The sequence below is a fragment of the Heptranchias perlo genome, chromosome 25 (assembly GCF_035084215.1).
Source record: "Heptranchias perlo isolate sHepPer1 chromosome 25, sHepPer1.hap1, whole genome shotgun sequence".
Classification (NCBI taxonomy): domain Eukaryota; kingdom Metazoa; phylum Chordata; class Chondrichthyes; order Hexanchiformes; family Hexanchidae; genus Heptranchias; species Heptranchias perlo.
In genome coordinates this window covers 44037110-44051865 of record NC_090349.1, presented here as the reverse complement: position 1 = coordinate 44051865, position 14756 = coordinate 44037110, and the positions used below count along the sequence as shown (strand labels likewise).

The 14756-nt window shown below is 43.7% G+C and overlaps 1 protein-coding gene across 3 annotated transcripts in view; it reads left to right on the top strand.

Annotated features, from left to right (window-relative positions):
• The first annotated feature begins 225 nt into the window (after positions 1-225).
• The window catches only part of galnt9 (polypeptide N-acetylgalactosaminyltransferase 9), a 211863-nt gene continuing 197332 nt past the window's right edge, over positions 226-14756 (top strand). Inside the window, exon 1 of one of the 3 annotated variants that reach the window (XM_068006170.1) lies at positions 226-905. In XM_068006170.1, the coding sequence (XP_067862271.1) occupies positions 665-905 (241 nt within the window). In that variant the 5' untranslated portion in view covers positions 226-664. The remainder of the gene's footprint in view (positions 906-14756) is intronic. The other 2 variants (XM_068006169.1, XM_068006168.1) reach the window with 2 other exon arrangements.

Below are 14756 nucleotides of genomic sequence, written 5' to 3'. Positions count from 1 at the left end.
AGGGAGAGAGGAGAGGGAGAGAGAGAGAGAGGGAGAGGAGAGAGAGAGAGAGAGGAGGAGAGAGAGAGAGGGAGAGAGAGGAGAGGAGAGAGAGAGAGGAGAGGAGAGAGAGAGAGAGAGGAGGAGAGAGAGAGAGAGAGGGAGAGGGAGGAGAGAGAGAGAGAGGGAGAGAGGAGAGGGAGAGAGAGAGAGAGGGAGAGGAGAGAGAGAGAGAGAGGAGAGAGAGGAGAGGGAGAGAGAGAGAGGGAGAGGAGAGAGAGAGAGAGAGGAGGGAGAGAGAGAGAGGGAGAGAGAGGAGGGAGAGAGAGAGAGGGAGAGGGAGAGGGGGGTGCACCAGAGCGGAGACCTGTCCAATCTTCAATTTAAACGTCCCCTTTCCCCCCTAAACCCCTCCCCCCTTCAACTTAAATCCAGCCCCTGGTCGGTGCTCCTGGACCCGGACACACTGCCCACAACCTCCGGGAGCAGCGGATGTAAAGGCAGCCTGGACTTTCCCTCTGATGCTGCCTGGAGCCGGCGGCTTTGTTGCTGACACTCTCTGAACATCTGGGCACCTGAAGCCAAACCTCTGCCTCCTCCCCCCCTCCTCAACACCGGCCGAGCCATCCCAGATGTTGCATTAGAGAGGCCAGATGTGCCCCTCACCTGGACGCTCTCCAGTTACATGGCTCGTGCAAGAAGAATCAAAACTTTGCTCACCGTCAACATCTTGGTCTTCCTGGGGATCGTCCTCTTCTCCGTCTACTGTCGGCTCTCCGACCGCTCCGAGCAACTCGTGCAAATCGTCCGCAATTCCGATCGCAGAGTGAGGAGCCGGAGCGGCGGCAAACCGCTCTCCGCAGACAGGCACAACATCCTGCAGCGGCTCGACCACTTGGAAGAAGTGGTTTACAATCAGCTCAATGGTAAAGTGTTTCTATTTAAAATTAGCGGGATGTCTCTCTCTCCCTCTCCCCTCTTTTCCCTCTTCCCCCCCCTCTCTCTCCCCTCTCCTCTCTCTTCTCCCTCTCTCCCTCTCCTCTCTCTTCCCCCCTCTCCTCTCTCTCTTCCCCCCCTCTCCCTCTCCTCTCTCTTCCCCCCTCTCCTCTCTCTCTTCCCCTCTCCTCTCTCTTCCCCCCTCTCCTCTCTCTCTTCCCCCCCTCTCCCTCTCCTCTCTCTTCCCCCCTCTCTCCCTCTCCTCTCTCTTCCCCCCTCTCCTCTCTCTCTTCCCCCCTCTCCCTCTCCTCTCTCTTCCCCCCCTCTCCCTCTCCTCTCTCTTCCCCTCCCCTCCTCCCCTCTCCCCCCCCTCCTCCCCTCTCTCCCTCTCTCCTTTCCTCTCTTCCCCCCCTCTCTCTCCTCTCCCCCTCTCCTCTCTCCTCTCCCCCCTCTCCTCTCTCTCTCCCTCTCTCCTCTCTCTTTCTCTCCCCCCTCTCCCCCCTCCCGTTGCTGCCAATCACTTGTCCCATCGCCTCTGGGTTCAGACCTGAACAACTTTCGGGGGTTTTTTTTTGTGCATTCTCATTACAACCCCGTTCCATTTGAGAAACCGATGCTCGGCTTCACCTGTTAGCTTTTGTAGATTATTGCAAATTTTAACTTGTTTAGGCTAAACAAGATTTTAAATAAATAAAAGGAACTTGCATTTATATAGCGCCTTTCACGACCTCCGGACGTCCCAAAGCGCTTTACAGCCAATGAAGTACTTTTTGAAGTGTAGTCACTGTTGTAATGTAGGGAAACCTGGCAGTCAATTTGCGCACAGCAAGATCCCACAGTCAGCAGTGGGATAATGACCAGATAATCTGTTTTTTTCTTTTTAAGTGATGTTGGTTGAGGGATGAATATTGGTCCAGGGCACCGGGGAGAACTCACCCTGCTCTTCTTCGATCTTTTACGTTCACCTGAGAGGGCCGACGGGGATCTCAGTTTTGACGCCTCCTCCGATAGTGCAGCACTCCCTCAGCGCTGCACTGGGAGTGTCAGCCTGGGTAATGGGCTCAAATCTCTTGGGTGCGACTTGAACCCACGACCTGCTGGCTCAGAAGTGAGAGTGCTGCTCATTTATGAGGGAGTCACACTTGGAGTTAATCTTATAAGATTAAATGTCTTAATATATGGCAGTGGGACAGTTTTATCCATCCCAGGGATTTTAATCGAAGCATCCCACAATGGCTGCGGTGTACAGGGTTGCTATGGAAACAGTAGTAAATTACCCAACATGGACAAAAGACCTTGAGCTATTTTTTTTTGAGAACAGGCGATTTAGTTTCATGCAGTTGGGAGTTTAAAATGTGCATTAATTTCAGAACCTCAGCTTAACTCATGCAATTCAATGTGTGGGGAAAGCAGCTGCCTAACACATCCATATTGTAAGCCTTCATGCCATTCGATCTTACATCCCATAATAATCAACATTTACCCCTTTGTAAGCATGAAGTGTATACTAAATATAGATTTAAAATATGGAATTTTTTTTCATATTTTTATCCTCACTTATCGTAAAATGTACCTTTTTCTCCTCCCCCCCCACCCCCCCCGGTTGAATTTACCTCTTCTCAGAGTCGGAAGGTATTGGGTTCAAAACCTTACTGCTGACATAAGGCCATAATCTCGGCTGACACTCTAGTGTAGTACTGGGGGAATGCTGCACGGTGAGAGGTGCCGTCCTTTGGACGAGACAAGCTTATACCTATCGGGAAAGATTGGACAGGCTGGGACTCTTTCCTCCAGAAAAGGGAAGGTTGAGGCGTGACCTGATAGAGGTCTTCAAGATTATGAAAGGGTTCGATAGGTTGGAGGAAGAGAAAATGTTTCCACTAGTGGGGGAGAGACCAGAACTTGGGGCCATAAATATAAGATAGTCACTAATAAATCCAATAGGGAATTCAGGAGAAACTTCTTTACCCAGAGAGTAGTGAGAATGTGGAACTCGCTCCCACAAGGAGTAGTTGAGACGAAGAGCATAGATACATTTAAGGGGAAGCTGGATAAACACACAAGGGCGAAAGGAATAGAAGGATAGGCTGATAGGGCGGGATGAAGAGGGGTGGGAGGAGGCTCATGTGGAGCATAAACACCGGCCTAGACCAGTTGGGCCGAATGGCCTGTTTCTGTGCTGTACATTCTATGTAATGTAATGTAACTATTCGAAGGTATCTTGGCCGACATCCCTCGTACTTGCCAAAATCACATCAGCCAGTTATTCACCACGTTGCTGTTTCTGGGATCTTGCTGTGCACAAGCGACTGCCCTGTTTGCCCACTAAAATAAATCACTGCACTTCAAAGTAATTCATTGTACGCCAGCACTTTGTAACATTTCTTGGAAATGTGATACAACACAGAAGGAGGCCATTCGGCCCATCGTGCCTGTGCCGACTCTTTGAAAGAGCTATCCAATTAGTCCCACTCCCCTGCTCTTTCCCCATAGCCCTGCAAATTTTTCCATTTCAAGTATTTATCCAATTCCCTTTTGAAAGTTACTATTGAATCTGCTTCCACCGCCCTTTCAGGCAGAGAATTCCAGGTCATAACAACTCACTGAGTAAAAAAATGTTTTCCTCATGTCGCCTCTAGTTCTTCTGCAAAACACCTTAAATCTGTGTCCTCTGGTTACTGACCCTTCCGGCACTGGAAACAGTTTCTCCTTATTTACTCTATCAAAATTCTTCATGATTTTGAACACCTCTATCAAATCTCTCCTTAACCTTCTCTGTTCTAAGGAGAACAACCCCAGTTTCTCCAGTCTCTCCACGTAACTGAAGTCTTTCATCCCTGGTAAATGTCCTCTGCACCCTCTCTAAGGATTTCTGTTCAAATATAAAGTCATAAAAACCATATTGGACTGTCCATAAAGCAGCTTTAATATGTTTCTCTCCCAGTTTGGGACTGCAACGAGGTAATTAAAAAACTATTTGGATGTATTAACTCAAAACATTTACATTCAAATCAATTTTTCTAACAGCCTGTATCAGATAGCCTAGTCCACTCCCTTCAGGAACACATCTGAAAGGAACGAGGAAATGTTATTGAGAATGAGAAGTAGCACACAGAGGATAAAAATAAGAAAACTTCTCCCACTGACTGAAGCCATGCATTTTTAATGATACACTCTCCGATGTGTCATTGTTTCTTTGGCGTTCATGATTACCTTGTTACTGTTTTCCGAAGCTTAGGCTCTTTCACCTTGCCTTGTGTAATCATCCCAATGGTAGTTTTTTTTCAAGTTAGCTATTCGGGTAAACAGTTTTGCTGGAAATATCGATTCTATTTCACGGCCCCTCCATTTTTGTGATTGATGGAGGGAATAATTGAACAATTTTTTGCAGGTTTGTAGGGATGCGTGCGATTTATATTTTCGTAAGAGTGTGTTAAATTGAGGGTGTTAAAGTGTGAACAGTGGTTGCTCAATTTATATGTCTAAGGAACAGTTTACGAATCCAATAGTTTGAGTAAAATGGATCAAAGGAAGGATCAAAGGGGCTGAATGGCCCCTCGAGCCTGTTCCGCCATTCATTTAGATTATGGCTGATTTGCATCTTAACTCCATCTACTCGCCTTGTGTTCCGTAACTCTTAATACCTTCGCCTAACAACGATCTATCAATCTCATTTTTGAAAGAGTGTTATACCATGTGATGCACAATGTACTATTTCAACTGATGAGATGCAGTTGCCTTTAACCAGGACTGCCCCTTTAAGCCTGCAAAGTCCAACTGTAAATACAAAATCCTGAGATCAATTAAGAATTAGTTGCTGCTGATGAGGGACGTTTACAGGTGGGCGGTTACTTGTAAATTTCACTACTCCAGGTCAGAAGAAACCAATATGAGATGGCTGCCTTTCTTTCTCTTTTTTTGATGTTTTTGCAGTGTGAGGACTCGAGAAGTTTCTATTTATAGATTAATGATGCGAAAAAAATGCTTCACCTGTCGTAAAATCAGTATTAGGAATTGGCATTTTGCTCAGACCCAATGCTTGACATTTATATTTTGACCGGGTGATCAATATGATAAGTCTGAAGCCTTTGTTGGTCCTGTTAACAAATAGATATAGTCAGTCACAGTCCGGTTTATAATCTGTTGAGTGCCAAAAATTGCTTTCATTAAATTTCATGGAGATTGCATCAAATCTCAACGCAATTGCTGTTTTATTTACCGTTACACAAAATTCAAAAAGAAAGTTTGCAGTATAATTGCTGAGATAGTGTCACATTCCCTTTCCTAACAGGAACACAGTTACTTTATTGACCTAAAGCACCCAGGTGGTACACCACCGAAGTACCCAAGGATGGTGGCCATTTTTCACCAAAATGGGCTCCTCTTCGTCAGTGTTAGTGTAGACTGTCTCACCAACATTGCAGTCAAGGCCACACAGTTATGTAGTTTGCCAAACTATCTTTACCTATTTATTTCCTAATTACACAGTGCAAGCAGTACAGTATGAAACTATATCTAAAACACAGCGATTACTTGGCTGACCATCGCCAATTGTGAACTGTCACCTCATTGGAAGTAAACCACATCTCACGAGTATCCTTTATTTCCTCATTTTATTCACATCTTCGGAGTATTCTCTGATCAAGAATTCCTAGACATGATTCTGCGTTGGGCATGTTTTACTTATAAAGGACGCTGTCCAAAAATGTATCAGGTATCAGGTATTATTGCTTTTAACCTTGCTGTGTTTGGTGGGTTTTTGAATGAATCATATGTAATCTGGGCAAAACATAGAATCATAGAAACATAGAAAATAGGAATAGGAGCAGGAGTAGGCCATTCGGCCCTTCGAGCCTGCTCCGCCATTCCATATGATCATGGCTGATCCTCTACCTCAATACCATATTCCCGCTCTCACCCCATACGCTTTGATGCCTTTTGTGTCTAGAAATCTATCCAGCTCCTTCTTAAATATATTCATTTAAAAGGCGTTCAGGTGGTTAAAATAGTGCATGTAACAGAGATACGTGTAATGGTTATAGTTAGAAAATTATAGAATCATAGAATGATACAGCGCAAAAGGAGGCCGTTCGGCCCATCGTGCCTGTGCCGGCTCTTTAAAAGAGCTAAACAATTAGTCCCACTCCCCTGCTCTTTCCCCATAGCCCTGCAAATTTTTCCTTTTTAAGTATTTATCCAATTCCTTTGGAAAGTTATTATTGAATCTGCTTCCATCGCCTTTTCAGGCAGCGCATTCCAGATCATAACAACTCGCTGAGTAAAAATAATTATCCTCATCTCCCACCTCCCCTGGCTTTTTTGCCAATTATTTTAAACCTGTGTCCTCTGGTTACTGACCCTCCTGCCAGTGGAAACAGTTTCTCCCTATCTCCTCTATCAAAACACCTCTATTAAATCTCCCCTTAACCGTCTCTGCTCTAAGGAGAACAACCCCAGCTTCTCCAGACTCTCCACATCACTGAAGTCCCTCATCCCTGGTACCATTCTGGTAAATCTCCTTTGCACCTTTCCAAGGCCTTGACATCCTTCCTAAAGTCTGAAGCCCAGAATTGGATACAATATTCCAACTGAGGTCTAACCAGTGATTTATAAAATGGTTGGTGAGTTTTTAATTTCTACTCCGATACAGAATCAGAGAAATCCCATTTCTGTGCCCTTTCTCCCTTTGCCCTTATACATTCTTCCTTTTCAAATACTTAACTGATTCCCTTTTCAAATGACGTTCTAGTTTCTACCTCAATACTCACTTCTGATAAAGCATTTCATGTTCCAGTAACCCCTGTGTGAAAACATTTCTCCAAACTTTCCCCTTCATTCGTCTAGTCATAATCCTCAGTCAGAATCATAGAATGATACAGCACAGAAGGAGGCCATTCGGCCCATTGTGCCTGTGCTGGTCCTTTGAAAGAGCTGTCCAATTAGTTCGTGCCCCCTTGTTATCGATTCGCCAACCCCAGTGGAAACTTTCACAATCTTCTCCTCTGAGAACCTTTCACTATTCTAATGATATTCATTATATTCGCCGTAAACTTCTTTGATCCTGGACAAACCCCCGCCCCCAACAAATTTTTCAAGCCTTTCATCATTCCTGGTATCATTATATTAAATCTTCGCTGCACTATTTACACAGCCGTAGTATCCTTCAACAACAACTTGTATTTATATAGGGCCTTTAACGTAGTAAAATATCCCAAGGTGCTTCACAGGAGTATTATTAAACAAAATTTGACTTACTATAATGGAGTGCCCAGCAATGCAAACAATATTCCAACTGTGGCCTCACCAATGTCTTGAACAAATTCAACCATCATCTCCTTGCTTTTATATTCAACGTCCTTATTTATAAAACTTAGAGTCCTATTTGCCATTGTACAACCATTTCCACTGGCATTCCTACCTTTCAAGATCTATGCATCGAGCCTCTGTATTTCTTCACTCTGTTAAGGATTTTACGTTCTTCCATTTCAAATATGTATCCGATTCCCTTTTAAATGATGTATTATCTCCGGTTCAGTAGCCACTTGTGGTAAATCACTCCGTGTTCCAATAACCCTCTCTGTGAAAAATAAATCCCTCTAACTTCCCCTTCAATTTTCTAGTGATAATCCTGAGTCTCTGCCCCTTATTACAGATTTTCCAACCAGTGGAAACAATCTCCAACCGTTTTCTCAAACCTTTCAATATGTTAATGATCTCTAATAAATCTGCTGCAAAAAATTCTATTCCAGTGAAAAAAGCCCCAGTTTTTTTCGAGGCTTTCTTTATTACTGTAACTCGTTTATGGTATACTCGCTTCTCACTGTTCTTTTTCCCAAAATGTACTACTTCACATTTCTCTGCATTAAACTGCACTTGTCACTTATCTACCAACACATTAATGCCCTGCATTCTTTCTCACATTTCTCCATGCCCTTAATTTTGTATCAGCAAACTTCAATTTCATTCTTCTTTTGCCTATGTCCAAATCACTGGTATCAATGGAAAACAAGAGATCTTAGCCAGGTTCCTCCCAGAACTATACTCAAATCTTGCCAATTCTAAAAAGCATCCATTTCTGTCACCTCTCTGTTCACATTCCCTTTAATACAGCGAGCCTTCACTTTCGTAAAAAGTCTGTCACATGGCACGTCATCAAATGTCTTCTGAAAACTCATCCATCCATCCATCCATCCATCCATCGCATTCCCTTTATCTTTACAGCATGCTTTCCTCAAAACGTAAATGAAACTTGTCGAGCATGACCTGCCCTTCACACATCCATGCTGACTGTCCCTGTTGAGTCCATGCCTTTGTAAATGTTCACTAACTCTAGCAATTTATACACAACTGAGGTGAGACCAACTGGTCTATAATTTCCCAGCATATCCCTTTTGCCTTTCTTGAACAAGGTTGTAACATTCCCCACCCTCCAATCCTTTGGAATAATTCCTGTTTCCAAAGATTTTTGGGAAGTTACAGTTCGTGCCTCTGCTATTGCCTGCCAACATCCATCAGTATTTTTGGATGTACACCATCTGCGACTGATGACTTTTTTTAACTTTTAGTTCCATTATAATACAGTTTCTTTCTGAATATTTCTCTTAATCATAGAATCTTACAGCACAGAAGGAGGCCATTTGGCCCATCGTGCCTGTGCTGGCTCTTTGAAAGAGCTATCCAATTAGTCCCACGCCCTGCTGTTTCTCCATAGTCCTGCAAATTTTCCTTTTCAAGTATGTATCCAATGCCCTTTTGATAGTTACTATCGAACCTGCTTCCACCGCCCTTTCAGGCAGCGCATTCCAGATCACTGTAACTCGCTGCAAAAAAACATTTCTCCTCTTCTCCTCCCTGGTACTTTTGCCAATTCTCTTAAATCGGTGCCCTCTGGTTACCGACCCTCCTGACAGTGGAAACAAATTCTCCCTATTTACTCGAACAAAACCCCTTGTAATTTTGAATATCTCCTTTAAATCTTCCCTTAACCTTCTCTGCTCCCAGCTATCACCTTCCTCTGATAATACTGAAGCAAAATACTTAAGTATCTCCTCCAATCCCTTAATTATAAGACGGCTTTCTTCATCTCTAAGTGTCCCCACTTCTTCATTAACTATCCTTTCACTTCTTAGGCCTTTGCTATTTATCTTTCTGCTCACGAGCAGAATTCTTTCATTCTCTCCCTAATCTCTTTCTTGATTTCTCTTCTGTACTTCTTTATAATTCCCATAGTACTTTTCTGTATTAACTTATTGTATGTCTCATTCTTTAAACCGAATTTTTCTCTAACCTCTCAATCTTTCCCTTTATGTAACCCATTCACTTCTAGTCAGACTGTACTTGACCTGTCCCTTATCCATCCTATATTTAAATATCTCCCACTGCTGTTCTTTTGTTTGAATTGTCATTTTTCCCCGACCAATTAACCTGAGCTCGGTTCCCTTTGATCACGCTGATATTGGCTAATTTCCAGTCCAACCCTTTTATCCTGTCTCTGCTCTATTAATTAATCCTTCATTTTGCTTTATTTTTGTTCATTAAAAAGACATCACTAAAAGCTAGTGGACAGGTACAAAACATAATTTCAAAAAGCTAACGAAATGTTGGCCTTTATCTCACGGGGGCTGGAATACAAATGGGTGGAAGTGATGTTACACTTTATATAAAGCTCGGGTTAGACCCCATCTGGAGATACTGCTTTCAGTTTTGGGCACCGTACCTCAGGAAGAATATATTGGCCTTGGAGGGGGTGCAGCGCAGATTCACCACAATGATACCGGGCTTAAAAGGGTTAAGTTATAAGGACAGATTGCACAGACCAGGCTTGTGTTCCCCTGAATATAGAAGATTAAGGCGTGATCTAATTGAGGTGTTTAAGATGATTAAAGGAGTTGAAAGAGTAGATAGAGAGAAACTATTTCCTCTGGTGGGGACGTCAAGAACAAGGGGGCATCACCTTAAAATTAGAGCTAGGCCTGGGGTGAGTAGGACTAACTGGATAGCTCTTTCAAAGAGCACGATGGGCCGAATGCCCTCCTGAGTTGTAAGATTATATGTGTTTACATGTGGTCAAGAGCAATGTGGGTCCCTTAAAAACTGATAATGGTGATATTGTAAATGAAAATAAGGAAGTGGCGGACATGTTAAATAATTACTTTGTGTCAGTATTTACAGTAGAGGAAGAGGATAGCATGCTGGACACGCCAAGGAAACTAATTTTGAAATCAGGGATGGGGGACTCACCATAATTAACATAAGCGAATTAACAGCAATGAAGAAAATAATGGCACTGAAGAGTGACAAATCCCCAGGACCAGACGGCTTCCATCCCAGGGTTTTAAAGGAAGTAGGTGAGAACATTGCAGAAGCCCTAACTATAATCACAGAATCATAGAAAGGTCACAGCACGGAAGGAGGCCATTCGGCCCATCGAGTCCGTGCCGGCTCTATGCAAGACTAATCCAGCTAGTCCCACTCCTCCACCCTATCCCCGTAGCCCTGCAAATTTTTTACTTTCAAATACTTATCCAGTTCCCTTTTGAAAGCCACAATTGAATCTGCCTCCACCACCCCCTCAGGCAGTGCACTCCAGATCATAACCACTCGCTGCATAAATAAGTTTTTCCTCATGTCACCTTTGGTTCTTTTGCCAATCACCTTCAATCTGTGTCCTCTGGTTCTTGACCCTTCCACCAATGGGAACAGTTTCTCTCTATCTACTCTGTTTAGGCCCTTCATGATTTTAAATACCTCTATCAAATCTCCTCGCAACCTTCTCTGTTCCAAGGAGAACAACCCCAGCTTCTCCAGTCTATCCTCGTAACTAAAGTCCCTCATCCCTGGAATCATTCTAGTAAATCTAAGGCCTTCACATCTTTCCTAAAGTGCGGTGCCCAGAACTGGACACAATACTCCAGTTGTAGTCGAATCAGTGTTTTATAAAGGTTCATCATGACTTCCTTGCTTCCAAAGTTCTCTTGATTCAGGAACCGTTCCTTTAGATTGGAAAATTGCACCTGTCACTTCGCTATTTAAGAAAGATGAGAGAGGGAAACCAGGGAATTATAGACCAGTTAGCCTAACATCTGTTGACAGGATATTACTAGAGTCTATAATTAAGGATAGAGTGACTGAACACCTTGAAAATTTTCAGCTGATCAGAGAGAGCCGGCATGGATTTGTAAAGGGTAGGTCATGCCTGACAAACCTGATTGAATTTTTTGAAGAGGTGACTAAAGTAGTGGACAGGGGAATGTCTATGGATGTTGTTTCTATGGATTTCCAGAAGGCATTCGATAAAGTCCCTTGTAAGAGACTGTTAGCTAAAGTTGAAGCTCATGGAATTGAGGGCAAATTATTGACCTGGTTACCGAATTGGCTGAGCGGCAGGAGACAGAGAGTAGGGATAATGGGCAAGTACTCAAATTGGCAGGATGTGACTCGTGGTGTCCCACAGGGATCTGTGTTGGGGCCTCAACTAGTCACTGTATTTATTAACGACTTAGATGACGGGATAGAGAGGCACATATCCAAATTTGCCGATGACACTAAGATAGGCAGCATTGTAAGCAGTGTAGATGGAAGCATAAAATTACAGAGAGATATTAATAGATTAAGTGATTGGGCAAAACTGTGGCAAATGGATTTCAATGTAGGCAAATGTGAGGTCATCCACTTTGGGAGGTACAATTTTGGAACTCTCTTCTGCAAACAGCGGTTGATGCCAGCTCAATTGTTAATTTTAAATCTGAGATTGATAGATTTTGTTAACCAAAGGTATTAAGGGATGTGGGGCTAAGGCGGGTATATGGAGTTAGGTCACAGATCAGCCATGATCACATTGAATGGAGGAACAGGCTTGAGGGGCTGAATGGCCTCCTCCTGTTCTCCTGTTCCTATGTTTAGGATTTGCACTAGTTTCCTCAGCAACCTAGGATGGGATGCACCCGAGGTTGCTGAGGAAAGGGTGGAAATTGTGGAGGTACTGGCCGTAATCTTCCCATTCTCCTTAGATACGGGGGTGGTGCCAGAGGACTGGAGAATTGCAAATATTACACCCTTGTTCAAAAAAGGGTGTAAGGATAAACCCAGCAACTACAGGCCAGTCAGTTTAACCTCGGTGGTGGGGAAGTTTTTAGAAACAATAATCCGGGACAGAATTAACAGTCACTTGGACAAGAGTGGAATAATTAAGGAAAGCCAGCACAGATTTGTTAAAGACAAATCGTGTTTAACTTATGTGAGTGAGTTTTTTGATGAGGTAACAGAGAGGGTTGATGAGAGCAATGCGGTTGATGTTGTGTATATGGACTTCCAAAAGGCGTTTGATAAAGTGCCACATAATAGGCTTGTCAGCAAATTTGAAGCCCATGGAATAAAAGGGGCAGTAGCAGCATGGGTACGAAATTGGCTAAGTGACAGGAGACAGAGTGTGGTGGTGAATGATTGTTTTTCGGACTGGAGGGAGGTGTTCCCCAGGGGTCGGTACTAGGACCACTGCTTCTCTTGATATATATTAATGACTTGGACTTGGGTGTACAGGGCACAATTTCCAAATTTGCAAATGACACAAAAATTGGAAGTGTAGTGAGGAGGATAGTTATAGACTTCAAATGGACAGAGACAGGCTGGTGGAATGGGCAGACATGTGGCAGATGAAATTTAACGCAGAGAAGTGCGAAGTGATAAAATTTGGTAGGAAGATCGAGGAGTGGCAATATAAACTGAAGGGTACAATTCCAAAGGGGGTGCAGGAACAGACGTCCTCTGGTTCTTGACCTTTCCACCAACGGGAACAGTTTCTCTCTATCTACTCTGTTTAGACCGTTCATGATTTTAAACAACTCTATCAAATCTCCTCTCAACCTTCTCTGTTCCAAGGAGAACAATCCCAGCTTCTCCAGTCTATCCATGTAACTAAAGTCCCTCATCCCTGGAGTCATTCTAGTAAATGTGTACAGGTCGTTGATGGTGGCAGGGCAGGTTGAGAAAGCGGTTATAAAGCATACAGGATCCTGAGCTTTCGAAATAGAGGCATAGAGCACAAAAGCAAGAAGGTTATGATGAACCTTTATAAAACACTGGTTTGACCACAACTGGAATATTGTGTCCAATTCTGGGCACCGCACTTTAGGAAGGATGTGAAGGCCTTAGAGAGGGTGCAGAAAAGATTTACTGGAATGGTTCCAGGGATGAGGGACTTCAGTTACATGGATAGACTGGAGAAGCTGGGATTGTTCTCCTTAGAGCAGAGAAGGTTGAGAGGAGATTTGATAGATGTGTTCAAAATCATGAGGGGTCTAGACAGAGTAGATAGAGAGACCCATTGGCAGACGGGTCAAGAACCAGAGGACGTAGATTGAAGGTGATTGGCAAAAGAACCAAAGGCGACATAAGGAAAAACTTTTTTATGCAGCGAGTGGTATGATCTGGAATGCGGTGCCTGAAAGGGCGGTGGAGGCAGATTCAATCGTGGCTTTCAAAAGTGAATTGGATAAGTACTCAAAAGAAAAAAAATTTCAGGGTTCTGGGGAAAGGACGGGGGAGTGGGACTAGCTGGATTGTTCTTGCAAAGAGCCGACACAGACTCGACGGGCTGAATGGCCTTCTTCTGTGCTGTAACCATTCGATGATTCTATTCTAAAACTGTGAGTTATTTGTTAAAGCAAAAAACTCTTAGCAAAGCAGTTATTCAAAATGTAGTACAGAAAATACAAGGTTAGGTTGTCAAATGGGTACTGGCCTATCAATCTACAGTATCTGCTGACCCTGTGGGAACACTTTTGCTTCAAATATATGTAAGATAATAAACGTCTAGCACAGAGTTACAGGGTCGTAACTCAATCGAACGGCACTAACCATGTCATAAATTGACAAGAGAAACTTCAGCATTTCACCAGTAACAGAATCGTCAGATTGAATTACTGCATTTAATCCACTAACAGGCATTTGTGATTCTTTGTGCTATATAATCTATGGCTTGTTTCAAACGAGCAGTCTTCAGTTATGAGGGTTGGATCATTTTGTAGCAAGGGCACCCTGCAAGGCAGACCTAGCAATGAGGCAGGTGAAGGGTCCAAAAGGTGACGGAGGTAGAGGGGCCGCGGGGATGTGTGATCTGTGATCCTGTATTTCTTCAGCTCCGACATCACAGCGGGCTATTCACAGATTTTTTTCTGAAGCTGCTAACCCAGGGGTAGAGCATCGATTGGGTGTCAGCCCGGGGCTCAGTTGATAGCACTCTCACCTCTGAGTCAGAATGTTGTGGGGTCGAAGCCCCACTCCAGAGACTTGAGCACAATCTAGGCTGACACTCCCAGTGCAGTACTGAGGGAGTGCTGCACTGTCAGAGGTGCCGTTAATCCAAGGGCCCTGTCTGCCCCCGCGGGTGGACGTAAAAGATCCCATGACCACTATTCAAAGAAGGACAGGGAAGATCTCCCTGGTGTTCTGGCCAACATTTATCACTAAAACACATTATCTGGTCATTGTCCCATTGCTGTTTGTGGGACCTTTCTGTGCAAGTTGGTTGCTGTGTTTCCCTGCATTACAAGAGTGACTACACTTCAAAAAGTACTTAATTGGCTGTAAAACTCTGGGACATCGTGAAAGGTGCTATAGAAACGCAAGCTTTTTCTTTCTTTACATTCCACCACCTTTGCCTGCACCGTTTCTCCCACTAGACACACTCCAGGCTCAATTATTTTGACTGGAAGCCCATTTACCAAAATGTTAGAGTAGCCCTCACTCTCCCCCCTCCCCCTCGGTCTAAGGCATGAATGGCAAAGAGTGGGGGGAGGAACATTTTAATTATGCGTAATTTAGCTTGGCAAATGGCAACCATG